At 40.8% G+C, this 21,854-nt stretch overlaps 1 protein-coding gene across 4 annotated transcripts in view; it reads right to left on the reverse strand.

Annotated features, from left to right (window-relative positions):
* The window catches only part of LOC133632498 (transmembrane protein 266-like), a 125,273-nt gene that overhangs the window by 23,151 nt on the left and 80,268 nt on the right, over positions 1 to 21,854 (reverse strand). For all 4 annotated transcript variants that reach the window (XM_062024972.1, XM_062024964.1, XM_062024955.1 and 1 more), the window contains exons 4-5: positions 2,703 to 2,857; positions 135 to 208 (exon numbers count right to left, since the gene is read on the reverse strand). In XM_062024972.1, coding sequence (XP_061880956.1) covers positions 135 to 208; positions 2,703 to 2,857 — 229 coding nt within the window. The remainder of the gene's footprint in view (positions 1 to 134; positions 209 to 2,702; positions 2,858 to 21,854) is intronic.

Below are 21,854 nucleotides of genomic sequence, written 5' to 3' on the forward strand. Positions count from 1 at the left end.
ATCTTACACAGTAATATGTAATTCAGCAGCTCAGGTAAGCTATCTAGCTAACCTGTTTGTACAATTATTTTCTAATTAGCAGATCAAACACAGTGTTTCTTTAAGATTTAAAATGTACTTAAATCACATCTTACCTCTGAAAAGAAAAGTGACAGGATGATAAGACTGATCCAATGGATGATGCTGGCAAACTGGAAAGCATTGGCAACTGCAAAAAACAAAACACAAACTAAAAAATAACATTTGCAGCCTGGACACTGTGTCCATCATGGGGCCATCTTTGCTCCAGTGTCACCGCTTATCTTTTAGTACATTCCCTGTAGACTTGGGTATCATTAAAGCTGGCCGCTAATCAATGGAGATGTGTGCCTGTTGCCATTGACAAAACGTCGCCTTCGTTAGTGCGCCTTTGCATTTGTTTTCATCAAGCATTGGCATCCTGTGGTGGGCAATACCATAATGTGCATACAGTAAGTGCATGCTAAATGCTTACAATTCTACTCTTTGTGGAATTAATACGACATTTTTAGTGTTGTACATGCTCATACAAACAGTGTTAGCCTTCAAATTAGCATGAGAGTTGACCTGGTTGGTCCACCAATATGCTAAATCTCTAAAGTACACAGTAAGGGCCTGATTTACTAAAGGTTTGCGGGTACTAAAACAGGTGCATGCAAACTTGATAGCACACACAAAGCGGATCATCTAAATGTGTGCAAAGTTGATTGCACCTGTTAAGCAGAATAAGGCGTTCATTAATATGCAGAATATATGCTGATCATCAAAACACACACAATACCGGGAGGAGAAAATGATTATATTATACAGCACGAGCAATGTGATTTATCAACACTCATCACCGTTTTGGAAGCACTACATTTTATGTAACACGTTTGAAAAGGACACACAAACTGACACAGTTCCACACATGGCTGTGAGAGAAGAGTGCTCCCGCTGCAAAGACAGACAATGGACAGAAAATCCTCAGACCTTCGTGTATGTTTCAACATATTTGGACGGTCAGAAATAAGAAATATCAGACACATTGTCTATTCAGAAACATCCTTTTATAATTTCATAGCTGCTAAATGACCTAAGGCGCTGATTAAAACAAATTCAATTGATGCGTTTTGGTGTCCTTTGGTATTTTTTAAATGACATTCGTTTTTTCACATAGAATAGATATTACTAACATATATTCAACATGATATAAACTTCTTGATGTATTTTTGGCGTCTTGAGCACAGTAGTGCAGCCAACCTCCCATGCACCTTTAGCGGTGAAAAAATAAATAATTAGTAGGGATGTCCGATAATATCGGACTGCCGATATTATCGGGTGATAAATGCTTTAAAATGTATTATCGGTATTGGTTTCAAAATTATCGGTATCGGTTTCAAAAAGTTAAATTTATGACTTTTTAAAAACGTCGCTGTGTACACGGATGTAAAGAGAAGTACAGAGCGCCAATAAACCTTAAAGGCACTTCCTTTGCGTGACGGCCCAGCCACATAATAACTACGGCTTTTCACACACACAAGTGAATGCCATGCATACTTGGTCAACAGCCATACAGGTCACACTGAGGGTGGCCGTATAAACAACTTTAACACTGTTACAAATATGCGCCACACTGTGAACCCACACCAAACAAGAATGACAAACACATTTCGGGAGAACATCCGCACCGTAACACAACATAAACACAACAGAACAAATACCCAGAACCCCTTGCAGCACTAACTCTTCCGGGACGCTACAATATACACCCCCGCTACCCCCTACCCCCCCCCCCCCCACACACACACGTAAACCCCGCTCCTCCCCCAGCCCCGCCCACCTCAACCTCCTCATGCTCTCTCAGAGCATGTCCCAAATTCCAAGCTGCTGTTTTGAGGCATGTTAAAAAAAATAATGCACTTTGTGACTTCAATAATAAATATGGCAGTGCCATGTTGGCATTTTTTTTCCATAACTTGAGTTGATTTATTTTGGAAAACCTTGTTACATTGTTTAATGCATCCAGCGGGGCATCACAACAAAATTATGCATAATAATGTGTGAATTCCACGACTGTATATATCAGTATTGGTTGATATCGGAATCGGTAATTAAGAGTTGGACAATATCGGATTATCGGATATCGGCAAGCAAGCCATTATCGGACATCTCTAATAATTTGTGCTGCCAATGTAGATGCGCTGCATTAAAAATGATAAATGTCTCCTGCATGTTTGAAAACAGGTAGGAGCATGATAAAATGAATGTGCAATAAATGAGAGTGTCTCTGTGGTGATGCCCCGTATAGTACATGCAAAATCTTCTTTTAAATAAGGCGCTGTGCACCACTTTTCAGTTGCACATGCAGTCTTAGTAGATCGCATGTACACGCTACTCTATAGAATGGTATTTGGATCTTCTTAAATCAGGCCCTAAGTGTGGTATTCTCTTTATCAAAAGCCAATGTAGCATTAAAATGATGCAACGTCCAATTTTTTCCACACCGTATCTTTAATTTACATACAGTCATATAGAACTTCCAATTGACCTGTCTTTTTAGGGGGACCACAACAGTCCTTATCAATGTACAATACTTCTTTATCAGTTGACCTGCCCCATCCTATCATGTACTGAGGAATATGACTGTGCCTTGACATAAAAAAAATGTCAAAACTAGTGTAAATAAATGAACAATGACTCACATTGAAGGAGCTTAGTGTCAATGAGCAGCTCCAGCGAAAGGAAGAGTACCACCAGGATGACGCAGGCTACCAGGACACAGTTGAAGCCGGCACTAAGCAGACAGACCTGCCACAAGGCCACTCGGCGGCCACAGCACGGCTTCAGCCAGTTGGACCTATAAACAGACAACAATTTGAGTTATATGATGAGACATTTGTATTTACTTTTTCTAAACGACACTTGTGCCTAAACGTCAGGCAACTAAATTATTGTTATCCATAATACATAAGCAAGTACACTACCATTCAAAAGTTTGGGGTCACTTTGAAATGTCCTTGTTTTTTAAGGAAAAGCACTGTACTTTTCAATGAAGATAACTTTAAACTAGTCTTAACTTTAAAGAAATACACTCTATACATTGCTAATGTGGTAAATGAATATTCTAGCTGCAAATGTCTGGTTTTTGGTGTAATATCTACATAGGTATATAGAGGCCCATTTCCAGCAACTATCACTCCAGTGTTCTAATGGTACAATGTGTTTGCTCTTTGGCTCAGAAGGCTAATTGATGATTAGAAAACCCTTGTGCAATCATGTTCAAACATCTGAAAACAGTTTTGCTCGTTACAGAAGCTACAAAAATGACCTTCCTGATTGAGTTTCTGGAGCATCACATTTGTGGGGTCAATTAAACGCTCAAAATGGCCAGAAAAAAAGAACTTTCATCTGAAACTCGACAGTCTATTCTTGTTCTTAGAAATGAAGGCTATTCCACAAAATTGTTTGGGTGACCCCAAACTTTTGAACGGTAGTGTATGTTACACAGTTCAAACTGAGTCCAACACACGCTGAAATTAATTGAATTAAATGTATTTAATATTTATAGTACTAAACCTAGCCCACATCAGACAGGACAAAAAAAGAGGGATAAAAACACACAGGAAAAAAAAAGGTTAGGGGGAGAAAAAAATACACATACGTTTCTGAAAACAAGCTGGACTATAATTGCACTCAGTAGAACAAACGTGGGTGGGGAAAAATGGGAGCGCCATAATCGTGTTTGTCCAACCAGATTGTGATGAGTGGCAATTTCTGCAATCAGCAGTATGTGCTGACAGTAATGGAGCAGTAGATACCAAACTATCAAGATGATTTTTTTCCCAAAGTAGGTCGTTCTGTGCCAGAAGGTGATAGTTCCATCCATCCATCCATCCATGTTCTACTGCTTGTCCCTCTTGGGGTCACGGGGGTGACTGGAGCTTATCCCAGCTGCATTTGGGCGGAAGGCGGCGTACACCCTGGACAAGTCGTCACCTCATCGCAGGGCCAACACAGAAAGACGGACAACATTCACACACTCGGCCAATTTAGTGTTGCCAATCAACCTATCCCCAGGTGCATGTCTTTGGAGGTGGGAGGAAGCCGGAGTACCCGGAGGGAACCCACGCAGTCACGGGGAGAACATGCAAACTCTACACAGAAAGATCCCGAGCCCGGGGATCGAACCCAAGACGTTCTTATTGTGAGGTACCAGCACTAACCCCTGGGCAACCGTGCTGCCGGTGATAATTCCATTGCGACTTAAACTCAAAACTCAAAAGAAAATTATGCAATTCAATAAAATATGTATCTATTTCAGCACATTGATAAAAATAAAGAAAAACTGCTTTTTCAAAAGTGTTGGCTAATTTTACTCTATATTTACTGTAATGTCAAAATATATTGCTTTTTAGTTCCTATACCTACACTGAGGGAATAAATAGAGTGTGAGGTGAGCAGAGAAACGGGTTAGAAGTAAAGTGAAGTAAATTAAGGAGACCTGTTTTAAGTTTTTGCGTAATCCTTTGTGTGATGCATTGCAGTTAAAGTAAACTTTTTAAATACAAGTTTTCACACTAAAAACAGCATTTTACAAATAAAAAAAATGCACCAGAAAAACTAAAGTTATTTACAAATATTATTATCTGTAGTCCTGGATGTGGCCAACAGAGGGCAGTAATTGTTTAGATCTGGTGTCAGAAGTGTGATGAGAGAGATGCTTTGACAGAGGAAGAGACAGTGATGCTTTGTGAACTGCTGATTTGACCATCAGCTGCATCTGAGGCTGGAATATTGATGATGTCCCTTTCAGGATGCCATGAAGAGGACCACTGTAGGAGAGGTGGCCTGGAGCGGATGGGAATCCAGCGAAAACCAACATCTTAAGAGCCATGATTTTTTTCCCTTAAATAAATGGCCTAATCATATGCTGCCTGGCAATAAACAAAAAATCATATTGGGCCTAAATTGTCAAACAAGAAGGCTTCGGGTAATTGTTCTTTTTTCTGTGTAAGTCGTGCTGGTTAACCAACTGTTGGAACTACGAGAGGAACAAAGCCTCTCAGCAGTTATCCAGCTGGAGTGGAAAGTTGGCTACAACCTCCATCTCACACCATGTGCTGACATGCAGGAGGCCCATGTCTGCGCGGCGTTTTGGCCACTTGATCATTTGACGTTTTCATCTTTTGGCACTGGGATAATATGTATTTATTTTATTCTATCCATTTCCTACCGCTTGTCCCTTACGGGGTCGCAGGGGGTGCTGGAGCCTATCTCAGCTGCATTTATTTTATTATTTATTAAATAAACAATTATACATAATTATATATGTACTGTATTATACTATGCACTGTATATATGGGGCGGCATGGCGTAGTGGGTAGAGCAACCGTGCCATAAACCTGAGGGTTGCAGGTTCGCTCCCCGCCTCTTACTATCCAAAAAATCGCTGCCGTTGTGTCTTTGGGCAGGACACTTTACCCTTGCCCCCGGTGCCGCTCACATCGGTGAAATGAATGGTAGGTGGTGGTCGGAGGGGCCGTAGGCGCCAAATTGGCAGCCACGCTTCCGTCAGTCTACCCCAGGGCAGCTGTAGCTACGAAAGTAGCTTACCACCACCAGGTGTGAATGAATGATGGGTTCAAGAATGTAAAGCAACTATGGGTACTTAGAAAAGCGCTATAAAAATCCCAGGTATTATTATTATTATATACAGTCGCGATCAAAAGTTTACATACACTTGTAAAGAACATAATGTCATGGCTGTCTTGATTTTCCAATACTTTCTATAACTCTTATTTTTTTGTGATAGAGTGATTGGAGCACAAACTTGTTGGTCACAAAAAACATTCATGAAGTTTGGTTCTTTTATGAATTTATTATGGGTCTACGGAAAATGTGACCAAATCTGCTGTGTCAAAAGTATACATACAGCAATGTTAATATTTGGTTACATGTCCCTTGGCAAGTTTCACTGCAATAAGGCGCTTTTGGTAGTCATCCACAAGCTTCCGGTTTAATTTTTGACCACTCCTCTTGACAAAATTGGTGCGGTTCAGCTAAATTTGTTGGTTTTCGACATGGACTTGTTTCTTCAGCATTGTCCACACGTTTAAGTCAGAACTTTGGGAAGGCCATTCTAAAACCTTAATTCTAGCCTGATTTAGCCATTCCTTTATCCCTTTTGACGTGTGTTTGGGGTCATTGTCCTGTTGGAACACCCAACTGTGCCCAAGACCCAACCTCCAGGCTGATGATTTTAGGTTGTTCTGAAGAATTTGGAGGTAATCCTCCTTTTCATTGTCCCATTTAAAGCACCAGTTCCATTGGCAGCAAAACAGGCCCAGAATATAATACTACCACCACCATGCTTGATGGTGGGCATGGTGTTCCTGGGATTAAAGGCCTGACCTTTTCTCTTCCAAACATATTGCTGGGCATTGTGTCCAAACAGCTACATTTTTGTTTCATCTGACATCACATGGACAAAGAAGACCTTCTGGAGGAAAGTTCTGTGGTCAGATAACACAAAAATTGAACTGTTTGGCCACAATACCCAGCAATATGTTTGGCGGAGAAAAGGTGAGGCCTTTAATCCCAGGAACACCATCAAGCATGGTGGTGGTAGTATTATGCGCTGGACCTTTTTTGCTGCCAATGGAACTGGTGCTTTAAATGAGAATGAAAAAGGAGGTTTATCTCCAAATTCTGCAGGACAACCTAAAATCATCGGCCTGGAGGTTGGGTCTTGGGTACAGTTTGGTGTCCCAAAAGGACAATGACCCCAAACACACAGCAAAAGTGGTAAAGGAATGGCTAAATCAGGCTAGAATTAAGGTTTTAGAATGGCCTTCCCAAAGTCCTGACTTAAACGTGTGGACAATGCTGAAGAAACAAGTCCATGTCAGAAAACCAACAAATTTAGCTGAAATGTACCAATTTTGTCAGGAGGAGTGGTCAAAAATTCAACCAGAAGCTTGTGGATGGCTACCAAAAGCGCCTTATTGCAGTGAAACCTGCAAAGGGACATGTAACCAAATATTAACATTTCTGTATGTAACCTTTTGACCCAGCAGATTTGGTCACATTTTCAGTAGACCCATAATACATTCATAAAAGAACCAAACTTCATGAATGTTTTTTGTGACCAACAAGTATGTGCTCCAATCACTCTATCACAAAAAAATAAGAGTTGTAGAAATATATATATATATATATATATATATATATATATATATATTTTATGTTTTATTTTTTCATTTTAATTTATGTATTATTTTAAATGAATATGTTATTAAATCGAATATATTTTACATGTATTTGACACTTCTTTTTTGTTTTTCCCTTTTATTGCATCACTGTATAAGCAATCTATTGGCACACGTTCTCTATTCCTTTCCCCTCCCTGGTATAGTAATGAAAGCAATGCCGGCAATTCAAGCCGGTAGCTTTTTAACAAGCTTTGTTATCTTATGTTGTACTTTTCTTTTGTATGTTTGGTAATGTATGTATTTTTTGTATTTTTTAATTTGTATTCTCCTATATGGACCCCAGGAAGACTAGCGGTCGCCTTGGCGTCAGCTAATGGGGATCCATTCAATAAACAATTCAATTCAAGCAATTGTTTCAATAAATGGTAGTATTTCAACACAGGAAGTGAACATACTGGCATGAATTGACACCTTTTAATTATTAGCAATAGTGTGGCTACTGGACAATGTGGTTAATATAATGTATAAGGGAAATTGCCGATATCTGGCCAGTAAACAATGCAGTTAATCTAATAACAACATAGCCGCCTTGATGACAATCATCGTCTTGGCTTTGGATGCTGGTGTTCCAGATGGTGTGAAATCAGCCCTGCCAGACATTCACATGATCTCTGTGAGACTCTTAAGATGCCAGACATTGATATATTTGTCATACACAAGCTTATGATGCTGTGATGCTGATGTGACATCACCTTGACAGTAGCAGGTGACATGAGGGGGGTAAAAAAGACACTTCTCCTCTCCATCCACCTTCTACGTGACACTCGAGGGATTTGCACCTCTCAGCCAGCAGTAATAACCTTCCTAAAATTATTTACAGCCTCCACCAGCTGCCTCGTTTATCTAAAGCAGTTGCCAACATGAAGTGAATATTTGATCAATTTAACTCAAAATTGCGCCTAAGCAAGGGTAGAGGTTTTTTTTAGCTCTACGTTCAAGAAACTGCAAAACACTTCCCTGCAAATATTTCTGATGTAAAAAGGGTAGACTACAGTATCGCACTAAAGTACACCCCTCACATTTCAGCAAGCATTTTATTATATCTTCCCAAGGGAAAGTAATATAGGAATGAAACTTGAATATAACTTTGAGTAGTCAATGCATTGCACAGCGTGTAAAGTAGTATGGATTTTACATTACACGACACTGAAAATAATTTAGAGGCTGCCAGCTATTTTGACAACAATGGGTGTGTGTTGAGGCTTTTTCAAAGGTTAGTAAATATTTACTCCTATACAGGTTGTACACCAACTACTCAAAAGCAAGGGTGCCCAAAGTGGGGCACGCGGGTCAAATTCGGCCCACTGACTCATTTAGTTTGGCCCGCCGAAGGGCGACTTCCCAAAAATGTATACATATTCATACTCTTTGAAGCTCACACAATTATTGATGGCATGTCCGCAAGGCTACCAAGTTAGCATCTATCGAACGTGATGATCTCCACTACCTTAAATAATGGTGTATGGGATTAAAGGCCTACTGAAATGATTTTTTTTTATTTAAACGGGGATAGCAGATTCATTCTATGTGTCATACTTGCTCATTTCGCGATATTGCCATATTTTTGCTGAAAGGATTTAGTAGAGAACATCGACGATAAAGTTGCAACTTTTGGTCGCTGATAAAAAAAAAGCCTTGCCTGTACCGGAAATAGCGTGACGTCAACGGTTGAAAGGCTCCTCACATTTCCCTATTGTTTTCAATGCAGCTAGAGCAATTCGGACAGAGAAAGCGACGATTATCCCATTAACTTGAGCGACGATGAAAGATTCGTGGATGAGGAACGTTAGAGTGAAGGACTAGAATGCAGTGCAAGACATATCTTTTTTCGCTCTGACCGTAACTTAGGTACAAGCTGGCTCATTGGATTCCACACTCTCTCCTTTTTCTATTGTGGATCACGGATTTGTATTTTAAACCACCTTGGATACTATATCCTCTTGAAAATGAGAGTCGAGAACGCGAAATGGACATTCACAGTGACTTTTATCTCCACGACAATACATCGGCGAAACACTTTAGCTACGGAGCTAACGTGATAGCATCGTGCTTAACTGCATATAGAAACAAAAGAAATAAACCCCTGACTGGAAGGATAGATAGAAAATCAACAATACTATTAAACCATGGACCTATAACTACACGGTTAATGCTTTCCAGCCTGGCGAAGGTTAACAATGCTGTTGCTAACGACGCCATTGAAGCTAACTTAGCAACCGGACCTCACAGAGCTATGCTAAAAACATTAGCTATCCACCTACGCCAGCCAGCCCTCATCTGCTCATCAACACCCGTGCTCACCTGCGTTCCAGCGATCGACGGTGCGACGAAGGACTTCACCCGATCACAGATGCGGTCGGCGGCCCGGAGACGGAGGAAGTTAAGGTGAGTTCGGCGGCTAGCGCATCTGCTATCCATCTCTCAGTCCTCCTGGTTGTGTTGCTGTAGTCCGCCGCTAATACACCGATCCCACCTACAACTTTCTTCTTTGCAGTCTTCATTGTTCATTAAACAAATTGCAAAATATTCACCAACACAGATGTCCAGAATACTGTGGAATTTTGAGATGAAAACAGAGTTTTTTGTATTGGATTCAATGTGTCCGCATACTTCCGTTTCAACGATTGACGTCACGCGCATACGTCATCATACATAGACATTTTCAACCGGAAGTTTAGCGGGAAATTTAAAATTGCACTTTATAAGTTAACCCGGCCGTATTGGCATGTGTTGCAATGTTAAGATTTCCATCCATCCATCCATCTTCTTCCGCTTATCCGAGGTCGGGTCGCGGGGGCAGCAGCCTAAGCAGGGAAACCCAGACTTCCCTCTGCCCAGCCACTTCGTCTAGCTCCTCCCGGGGGATCCCGAGGCGTTCCCAGGCCAGCCGGAAGACATAGTCTTCCTAACGTGTCCTGGGTCTTCTCCGCGGCCTCCTACCGGTCGGACGTGCCCTAAACACCTCCCTAGGGAGGCGTTCGGGTGGCATCCTGACCAGATGCCCGAACCACCTCATGTTAAGATTTCATCATTGATATATAAACTATCAGACTGCGTGGTCGGTAGTAGTGGGTTTCAGTTGGCCTTTAAACTACTCACTGATTGTGCAGCTGTACGCCTAAAATCGCTGTGTTTGGCCCACTGCCCATTGGCACATTTTCACTTTGGCACTTGGAGGCAAAAAGTTTAGTCAACCCCGCTCTAAAGTATTTTATAGAGCATATACTGTAATAAAAATGCTTGCTGAAATGTGAGGTATGTGTTCATTTGTGCGAAATACAGTAGTACCTCAATTTAGGAACTTAAATCCTTAAACACCTGTTTCTTAAATTTCCAATTAATATAAATTGAAATAAAGACATTTTTGCATGCTTTTGCACCAAATGTTCTAAAAACATTCGGGGAAGAGTGGGTAAAAAACCCATCAAGCTTTACCACATCAAACCTTATCAGTCACCTGAAACGACAACATTGCCACAATGGTGTTCTGAAAGCCTACAGAGACACCTGTTAAAAAAGCTACCCTAAAATGAGGCGCAAAGAAAGGTGTGCACAAACTACAGTTGAATCTAAATTTTAAAAAATATTAGACTTTGTTGAAGGTTAAACAGTGAAATGTCACATGTTACACATTCATCAACAAGGTAAAAGGTCGCACATCTGCGGTCCCCTCCAAGGTTTCTCATTGTAATCCCATTGGGTTGAGTTTTTTCTTGCCCTGATGTGGGATCTGAGCCGTTGTGGCTTGTGCAGCCCTTTGAGACACTCGTGATTTAGGGCTATGCCAGGGGTCGGCAACCCGCGGCTCCGGAGCCGCATGCGGCTCTTTGACCACTCTAATGCAGCTTAGCGGCATACTTGCCGACCCTCCCGATTTTCCCAGCAGCTTACTTACGATCTCCGTGCCTCTCCTAGAAATCCCTCGAGGAAAATATTTTCACCTTAACAACTGAATTAAGGGCATACCCTGATAGCTCTGCATTTATTGTCCTCTATAGGTTGTACAAACAGCATGCCAGGCCGGTCCCATGTTGTATTGAGCTTGGACTCGTACACGTAGGAGACAGCAAGGCATACTTGGTCAACAGCCACATAGTTTACACTGACGGTTGCGGTATAAAACTGTTACGTTACAAATATGCGCCACACTGTGAACCCACACCAAAAAAGAATGACAAACCCATTTCTGGAGAACCTGCGCACCGTAACACAACATAAACACAACACAACAAATACCCAGAATGCCATGCAGCCCTGACTCCAAACCCCCCCACACATCATCTCTTCTGCAGTTCTTTTGACAGTACGGATCACTAGAATCAGTGACTGACAACGCCACACGGTGGCCAGTTCAGTACGTGTACCGAATCTCTTCTGCAGTTCTTTTGACAGTACGGATCACTAGAATCAGTGACTGACAACGCCACACGGTGGCCAGTTCAGTACGTGTACCGAATCTCTTCTGCAGTTCTTTTGACAGTACGGATCACTAGAATCAGTGACTGACAACGCCACACTGTGGCCAGTTCAGTACGTGTACCGAATCACTTCTGCAGCAGCAGTACAGTTTAATTGCAAATCAGCATTATTATAATGATGATGATAGCTATTAAACAACAACAACAACAGTTGCAGTAGAATGGATAATAATAATAATAATAATATGAATCAGAATTGATCCCCAAGGAGAAATTTATTTTTGTTACAATAACTGTGTAAATAATAGCCTATGTATGTGTACATACATAGGCTATTATTTTTATTTTAAATCTTCTCAAAACAGCCTGCCCTACACGTTACCCTCCGCCCCTCCCCCTCGCGTCGCTGCTGCTCAGCCTGCACGGATTTTCTTTAACTTTATGTGTTGAGATAATGGGGACGTGTGTTTGTTTTCATGGGGCTTGAGTCAACATTAGCCGTTAGCTTGGAGAATGAATGGAGAACGGATGCCAATGGCATGAAACATATCCCCGCGACGGGGGGAGAATCACTCGCGGCATTGGGGCAAGCAGAGCAGAGAGCGAGAGCGTTGACGTTCACTGAGTGATTCATGTCGTTAATCCGCGGTGAACGAATCGTTCGCTCAGTCCCTCCCCCCGCCCTCTCATTGGCTGCGTCGTTCGCCGACGTCGAGGGTTCAGTGAGTCACAGAATGCGCCAGTTCCACTCATACCGGCATGGTCGCGGCGGAGCTCAACTGAACTGAGAAAGGAATGAATAAGTTCATGAAGTGATTCGGTTCAGTACGTTCACTCAAAAGATTTGTTCTTTCGAACGAATCGTTCGCGAACGACACAACACTAGTGTGCAAACAGAAGCTGCATTCAACATGTGTGACCGAGCAGGTGCGCTATATTTGCAGACTGTAGAGGGTGCTAAAAGCAGTGCTATCAAGCCTTGCACCTTCAGGAGTCCCCCGGAAAAATTGGGAACGTTGGCAAGTATGACGCTGTCAATCGCCATTCATATAAACCTCGCGGGCCGCGTTAACATTAGGTTGTCATAATAAGGTGCGGGCCGGGGCGTGTGTTTGAGACCCCTGGTTAAAACATAGCACAAAGCAAAAAAAGCAGTGTTATTTAATTTTAAATTTTCGAAAAAGTTATGTGGCTCCCATTGTTTTCTTTAATTTGTGAAACTTGTCGAAATGGCTCTTTGAGTGGTAAAGGTTGCCGACCCCTGGGCTATACAAATAAACTTTGATTGACTGATTGATTGATTTTATGATGACACTTTGATCCCACAACAGATAATTTCAGTTATCGGGGAAAAAAGTCAAAATCTGAACAAGCCTCTTGGAACGGACTGTGTCCAATCTTACAGATTCCGCTGTATTTGGGTAAATCAAAACATTGAAAAAGAAACACCATCCATGCACCATGTTCAGTTGAGAAGACCTGTTATTGCTTCCTACTGCACATTGAGCCAGGATCAGATTTATCACCAGAGGATATTAAAATGAGTCAACACGGCAATAAACCTTTGAGTTACGATCCTTTTTGATAACACAAGCCATCTTGTTATAGGCTAACTGCGACATGTGACACACACATTCACACACTGGTGGCAGATTAAAACAAAGCTGCAAAGTAACCAGGGAGACTTTGATAAGACAGAATCCAGTGTACTGTTGAGTCTTTGCTTGATGGCCAAAGTATTACAGCCCGGAGGGGGCGTCATCAGAAGCTGCTCTTGACACATGCAGGATATTAATGAGTCTTATTAAAGCAACAGAATAAAATGTAGCTGCTCTGACACAGTCGCTGCCTGACAGCCTGACGGAACCAGCTGGCCGCAGTCGCAATGGACAAGGTCGCCTGTCCAACTTTTAGTATTTCTGGTAAACCCTTTCTACAAAAGTATATCCAAGCCATTTTGGGGAAAGCTAATTCTTAGAAAAAAATAGTTTTGTTGACTGTTTTTTTTGCTCTACATTATACCTGACCTGACCTGACCAGATTCAATAAAGGTTTGGGTGTATTAAAAAACACATGCAAACTTGCAAAGCTGATCTACTAAACTTGGGTGCAGAGGACTGCGCTTCTTAAAGGGGAATTGCACTGTTTCGGGACTTTTGTCTTTCGTTCACAATCCTTATGAGACAAGAAGACAAAAGGTTTTTCTTTTTTTGCATTCTCACTTGTAATAATTGGAATGTTCTATGTGGCTAAGTAATGCAGCTAATGAGAACAATGCATTCTGCCTCTAAATCACTTTAAAAATGCATCTACAAACCGCCAACAATACTTCAATTACATTCCGTAACCTGTAAAATAACCAAGCTGTAGCAACATTGATATTGTAGGAATGAATACTAAGGAACTGTTTTACTAGCGTAGGAACACATCACTAAGCTATGGCATTAGCCATAAGCTAGTTTGTAACCACCTGCTCAGTGGCCTAGTGCAGTGGTCCCCAACCACAGGGCCACGGCCCGATACCGGTCCGCGGACCGATTGGTACCGGTCCGCACAAGAAATAAAAATAAAAAAAATATATATAATTTTTATTATTTATATTTTTTTTTTATTAAATCAACATAAAAAACACAATATATACACTATATATTGTCCGTGGGACAAATTTTCAAGCGTTGACCGGTCCGCAGCTATAAAAAGGTTGGGGTCCACTGGCCTAGTGGATAGAGTGTCCGACCTGAGATCGGTAGGTCATGAGTTAAAACCCCGTCCGAGTCATACCAAAGACTATAAAAATGGGACCCATTACCTCCCCGCTTGGCACTCAGCATCAAGGGTTGGAATTGTTGGTTAAATCACCAAAAATGATTCCCGGGCGCAGCCACCGCTGCTGCTCACTACTCCCCTCACCTCCCAGTGGGTGATCAAGGGTGATGGGTCGGATACAGAGAATAATTTCGCCACACCTAGTGTGTGTGTGACAATCATTGGTACTTTAACTTTTTAATGCAAACACAATGAGATTCCACAACAATCTGTACTGACTGAAAAACATGAACAATTATATTACAGTATCTATAAAGTATTAACCCACATTTCATGTTTTGTTTGTACACAGCTAGCTTGACAGTGTTAATAATATAAAGTGACTTACTCGATGGACAGTTGTCTGTTTGGTCAAGCTGCCCTGGGGACGTTTCCAGTTGATTTGGGTAAGTACACTATTAATTCGGCAGAGCCTGGCTCAAAGTTCCACATTTGCAGCATGACCAAGTCACACTGACCTCACTCTCTCGGCTTACGTCTGCCCCAACGTTTCACTCTGTCTTTGTGCTTGCTTCTATAAACAGTAGTTAATCCTCCATATATTCAGCTTCCAAAACATAACTCCAGTAAGAGGTTCCGCAGCCTCCGTAAAAGAACCTCCAGGTTCTGTAACAGCTTCTTCCCTAAGGCCATAAGACTCTTGAACGCATCATAATAATCCCCTCAATCCCCCCTCCCCAATAAAACGGATTAACTCGCTGGACTATAAAGACAATATAACATACATCCGTAAATGTGGCTGCATATGCAAAAGTGGAATATATTTATCTGTACAGTAAATCTATTTATATCTGCATCTTCTTTTGCAAATACAAACACTCTGCACCTTATCGCTCTTTTATCCTGCACTACAACGAGCTAATTCCACAAAATGTTGTTCTTATCTGTACTGTAAAGTTCAAATTTGAATGACAAAGGAAGTCTAAATCTAAAATAATCCTCATTTGTCCACAAATAGTCCTCTCGGTTGTCTGTTACCAAGTCTCCTATGATTGGAACACACTTGCCTGTGTTTCTGAAAGAAGGAACACACATTTGTTGCCAGATGTCGGAAGTGTGCTGCTACAGAAACGGATATAAATGCGCCAACGAAAGAGGTTCTGGTATTGCTTAAAATGACCAAAATACGTTAAATATTGTACATATTTCATATTGTTATGAACGTGTCTGTTACTGCATCATATATATACTTGCAGTGTGTATATAAAATGTTGATTTGATTCTCATCTACCAACCTCTTTTGGCTGTCTTTTTGACACTGACATGCACCAGGTAATGTATCAGATAACTTTTAGTTTTTTAGGTACATAATATACTAACATTATTATCATTGAAAATGTAGTGTAAAATTATATAACATGCATGCAAAGAACTCAGAAAACATTTCCCATCCAGCAACTCTACCCTGTAGTCACGCCCCCTCAGGTGATATACTTTTGGTGTTGTGACCTCTGTTTACATTCACGCCCAAAAATATATCTTCTCGCTGCCAACTAATAAATACTCTAGAACTACAACTGGTTTGGAACTAACACGGTTCAGATTGTAATCATCCAAATATGATTAGCAGCAAAGTAGACAGCCGTCAACGTTGTGGCTCGGAAAGCGGAGGTAGGAGACAACAAATAAGCCAGCTTGTTTCGGTGCTCCTGATCGTCTCCATGTCCTGCAACCCAGCGGCGTTAAGGGAAGAGGAACAGCTAGTATCTGTGGCTGAGGCGAGCGTTCAACAAATTTTGTTTAGATCGTTTTTTTTGTTTGATAGTAAAAAAACGCTGAAGTGATAATTTGATGTGAAATTGACTGTTTAAAAACCCTTTTTGTGCATTTTCAAAGACATTTCAAATGCCTGATACTGGGAGGAGAGGATGCAACTTCAATCACTCAGCACACGCCGTGTGATTTAGCAAGACTGAAGTTGTTCTTCCGCCACGGTTTTGCGTCTATATTTAGTACGTCTAGAAAGGACGTGCAGTTGCAAAGAAATAGATATAAGAAATGACTCGATCACACTGCAGCTCCATCTATATGCTTGTCAATATATATGGACTGTCAAAAATGAATATGTTAGACATATCGTCTATTCAGCAATATAATTTCATCATTTTACAATTGCTGGATGACTTAAGGGGCTGATTAAAACACGTTAAATTGATGCAGAGTTGCTATAGTTGACCGCCTTTCCGCAGAGCGCATCGTCAGCATGCTAAAAATAGTTTCTGTTGTCTAGATTGCGATTCTATATTGCAGAAAATGTGTTATATATCACAAATGTGTGCTCCTTGTTCAACATTGCAAACCCCCCCAAGGGTAACAGATAACATGAATGTGGATGGAAATTAGTGTTTCCATGCGCACTTGATACTGGTTTTATCCCCAAAACCTCATTTACTGTATATAGGGCGGTTTTCACCACTCTTGCACTTTCTATTATTTGCACCAGCAGATCACACGCAACACGCTCACTAATAGTAAACACAATTGTATAGTTTGCACACGCTGTGTAGCTCGCTCTATTTTAATCTTAAACCCTAAGTGTAGTAATGAACAGTAATTAATCAATCAGTTTACAATTTTTTCCCCCTCTATTCATCACTTTCTTCCTGATGCTGATTTGATAAAATGCCCTCCACTTGGAGTTTAGAGCGCCATCTGTTGCTTTGATATGCACTTGGCAGTGTGAGAATGACTTTTCGTTCATTCAAGAGAATGTCACTTCAGGGAATAAGATGAGTAAATCAATTAAGTACAATTAAATTAAATATAATTACATACAATCAAATGTAATATAATTCAAATAAATACAATTAAATTAAATCACAATTTGCCATTAAGGTGAGGAAAGAGTATCTCTGGATTTGTAGGCATGGCTCTATTTTTGATGGTTTACTTAAATGTGCTCTCACAAGCACTGGGAAATGTCCTTCTTCCCATTTTAATTCCCCCTTCCACCACGTCCTCCCTGCTTCCTGAGTGTGTGTTGATACAGCTGTCAGCGCTTGAGATGGAGTAGTTCTCGATGGCGAAACAGAGGAGGGAGATTAAATCAGCGAGGGTAATCGATAGCAGCGTGTCGAGTGAGCCACCAAACATAGAGAGTGGAAGACCCACAAGCGCCACGATGATTTGTTCAGATAAAGAACTTGAGCTGGAGACGGCGCTTAAAGCTTGCATTTATCCTCAGATGGGAGTAATTCATTACAACTAAATACAGGAAAAAAAAGATGTCTGTGCTATTTTCATACTTAAAATTATGATATCAAATGTATTTAATAGAATGTAATTGTATTTAGGTTGTTCGATGCATTCAAAATCTGTTCAATGCAAACCGCAAAAAACATGTATTTCACCACGCTGGCCTGCAGTCATCCCTGCAGCAGAGGAATTAAGAAGCCTGGGAGATAACATGGAGGCCACTCAGACAACTTCCTGCGCTCGCTAATTAAAGCAGGCCAAATTGGCTCGACCGGGTGACAGCCCTCTGAGAATTCCAAAAAAGCAAGACTTCAACTGTAGCAAAGCAGAAGCATTTAAAAGTAGAAATGATGATGAGTTCGTTTGACCTCCATGTGGCACAAGCTCTTTTTGTGCTCCTTCAAAGACATTTCGATGGTCATGCAAAACAATCAAACTCTAAAAGACATGCAGTATTTACCCTCCACCTCCTAAAAACCTTGATTCCAATATTGGATTTTTTTGACCGTAGGGCTAAATCTGGTGGTTGGAAAAGGTGTAGCTTTCTTCTTTTATCACCTCGCTCACGCCACATTTAGGAGAACCATCTGGACCTTTTGTACATTTAGAACAGCCGCATCAGCAGCATATGCTACCACTTCAGTGTCTGGCAAGGCGCAGACCTTTCCAACAGGATGGAAGGTGACATCATGACACGACTCGGGTGTTCTCAAGTAAAGCCAGCAAGAGTAGGGTTGGGGGGGTTTAGTCTGGCAACCTGACGATTTTCCAGCTCCGGGGGTGTAGTGTCAGAGCCGTAGCACAGACGGTTCTTGCGTAAAAAGCAGATCCCGCAATGCCCCAACTCTAGTGTTTAGTCTATGACCTGAGAGTAACTTCTCTCACCATGTTGTGTTGAAAACAAACATCACAAGTGTACAGTAGTACCTCAAATTAAGAGCACATTGTGTTCCATTACTAGTGACTTGACATGTCTATTCTTTTCTATCCCTTTAAGACACAACATAAAAAATATTACAGAAAATACCACAAAGTACTAAAGTCACCTTTAAAACCACGACGTGATGAAAAGAAAAACACCAAACGAGCCTAAAAGAGAGATCGTCCAAAAGCGCTGACTATAACAAGCAGTCCTGCAGACATCAATACATTACAGTGCCATCTTCTCCAAATTCATATGTACCGACTAGAGCTGTCAAATTAACACATTAACTCATGAGATTAATCACAGAACATTATCACATTAAGCATGTATAAATGCAGATTAATCGAGCAATTTATTTTGAGCGCTCATGCTCCTTTACCTCAACCATGTTTTACCTGAAAGGTGGTTTGGGGTGTTATACAGTCAATGTATACATCAGTGCTAAGTCGACTGAGGAGACTCGGACTGGTGTGCCCACTGGCAAATTTCACTCAAAAAAAACTGAAACAGTGATTTCACTTCCAAATAAACCCAGACGGTACTTTAAATAAATGATAAAGTCACATTTAAAAAACATGTATGCTGTATGTATGATATTTGGATGATGCATTACAATATAGATATACAATATAGCTACTAAGCTATAGTCTGGTACAAGCATTTCTGCTTTTATGCATAATGTAATTGTACATTGTCCTAAGAAATATATAAATGAAATTAAATGAAAAAGGATTCCAAATACAAAAGTGTGATTAGATATTGTGTTTGGAATACAACATGACCTACTGGGATATATATTTGTGTTCATATCACCCAGCACTAGTTGAAACTAACTTATAAGAAGCTGTCCAAAATCCAAAAAATATTTTTGTCATCAAATATTGACACACAATACCCCATAATGACAATGGGAAAAAGTTGTTGTTGTTTTTTTAATGTTTGCAAATGTATTTAAAAAATAATAAAAATCACATATACATAAGTATTTACAGTCTTTGCTCAAGACTTTGTTAAAGCACCCTAGTCAGCAATTACAGTCTTTTTGAATACGATGCCACAACCTTGGCACAACTATCTTCGGGCAGTTTCGCACATTTCTCTTTGAAGTACCTCTCAAGCTCCATCAGGTTGGATGAGAAGCGTCGGTGCAAAGCCATTTTCAGAGCTTTCCAAAGATGTACAATCAAAATCCAAGCCTGGGCTCTGGCTGGGCCACTCAAGGACATTTACAGAGTTGTCCTGAAGCCATTCCTTTGATATCTTGGTTGTGTGTTTAGGGTCGTTGTCCTGCTGAAAGATGAACTGTCGCCCCAGTCTGCGTTCAAAAGCGCTCTGGAGCAGGTTTTCACCCAGGATGTCTCTGTACATTGCTGCATTGATCTTTCCCTCTATCCTAACTAGTCTACTATTTCCTGCTGCTAAAAAACATCCCCGCAGCAGGATGCTGCCACCACCATGCTTTAATGTAGGGATGGTATTGGCCTGGTGATGAGTGGTGCCTGGTTTCCTACAAACATGACGCCTGGCATTCACGTCAAAAAGGTTAATCTTTGTCTCATCAGACCAGAGAAGATTTTGTTTCTTGCAGGTGTATTTTGGCAAACTTGTACAAAGTAATGGCTTCTGTCTGGCCACTCTACCATACAGGCCTGATTAGTGGAAGGTTGTCGTTCTGGAAGGTTCTCCTCTCCACAGAGCAACGCTGTAGCTCTGACAGAGTGACCATCAAGTTATTGGTCCTTCCCCCTGATCGCTTAGTTTAGATGGCTGACCAGCTCTAGGAAGAGTCCTGGTGGTTCCAAACTTTTCCATTTACGGATGATGGAAATCACTGTGCTCATTGGGACCTTCGGGGTAGCAGATATTTTTCTGTACCCTTCCCAGGATTGGTGCCTGGAGACAATCCTGTCTCGGAGGTCTACAAACAATTCCTTCAACTTAATTCTTGGTTTGTGCTCTACCATGCACTGTCAAGTGTGGGACCTTGTATATAGACAGGTGTGTGACTTTCCAATTCATGTCCAACCAACTGAATTTACCACAGGTGGAGTCCATTAAGCTGTAGGAACATCTCAAGGATGATCAGTTGAATCAGGATGCCTCTGATCTCACTTTTGCGCTTTATAGCAAAGGCTTATGTACATGTGATTTCTTAGTTTATAGTTTTGTATTAATTTGCAAAAATTTCAAAAAAAATTTTTTTACATTGTCATTATGGGGTATTTAGCAGCTGAGATAGATTCTAGCCACCCCCGTGACCCAGAGAGGGACAGGCGGTAGAAAAATGGATGGATGGATTGATGTGTGTAAAATGTTGAGGACAAAAATGAATTTATTCTGTTTTGTAATAAAGCTGTAACATAAAAAAAAATTGGAAAAAGTGAAGCACTGTGAATACTTTCCGGATGCACTGTATAAAATGTGTGTGTGTGCCTTTAAAATAAAAAATAAAAACATTTATTTGAAAATGAAAGAGGAACATTTTAATGTCAAAATTATTTTTTTGATATTTTCAAAGGCAGTCGGCACCGTGTCTCACATTTTTAAACATGTTTTTAACTGTGACCCAAGCATAAAAAAGGCTGACTCTTTGTGAAAACAAAAACAAAGCAGAGGGCCACTTTTAATTATGTGTTTAGGGAAGTCTTTTTATAGTACATCAGACAACACAGTCTGTGATGTATTTTAACACCCTCTTGTGTCAAGCAAAGCATTATACAACACAAACAGTCTTTGTAAGAAAATTCAGCTTGTAAGTCTGTTTTGATGCTCTCTGAGGGAAGTTTCATCCTCTTCCACTAAGCTTTTGAAAAATCACTGTGCAGGCAGGCATTGCAGGAGCTAAAACACTCTTTCAGAGTCCATAACTACAGTGGTCTTTAGTAAAAAAGGGGGCCCTATTACGCAAAACCAACTTTTCTTACCATATGGTACCTGCTTGTGTATTCCTGTAAGTAGCAAACATTTGAAATCCAACCATGGAGGTATGGTGGTGATATTCATAAAACAATCTTCTAAACGTTTGAGACTTTAGTGACATATTTTACCATAGTTACGTCAGATATATAGTAGAGGTTTACCCCAAAAGCTTTGCGCGAGTCCGCTACATACACATGAGTATAGGTTGATTGCAACACTAAATTGGCCCTAGTGTGTGAATGAGTGTGAATGTTGTCTGTCTATCTGTGTTGGCCCCGCTATGAGCTAGCGACTCATCCA

The sequence above is a fragment of the Entelurus aequoreus genome, linkage group LG02, assembly GCF_033978785.1.
Source record: "Entelurus aequoreus isolate RoL-2023_Sb linkage group LG02, RoL_Eaeq_v1.1, whole genome shotgun sequence".
Classification (NCBI taxonomy): Eukaryota; Metazoa; Chordata; class Actinopteri; order Syngnathiformes; family Syngnathidae; genus Entelurus; species Entelurus aequoreus.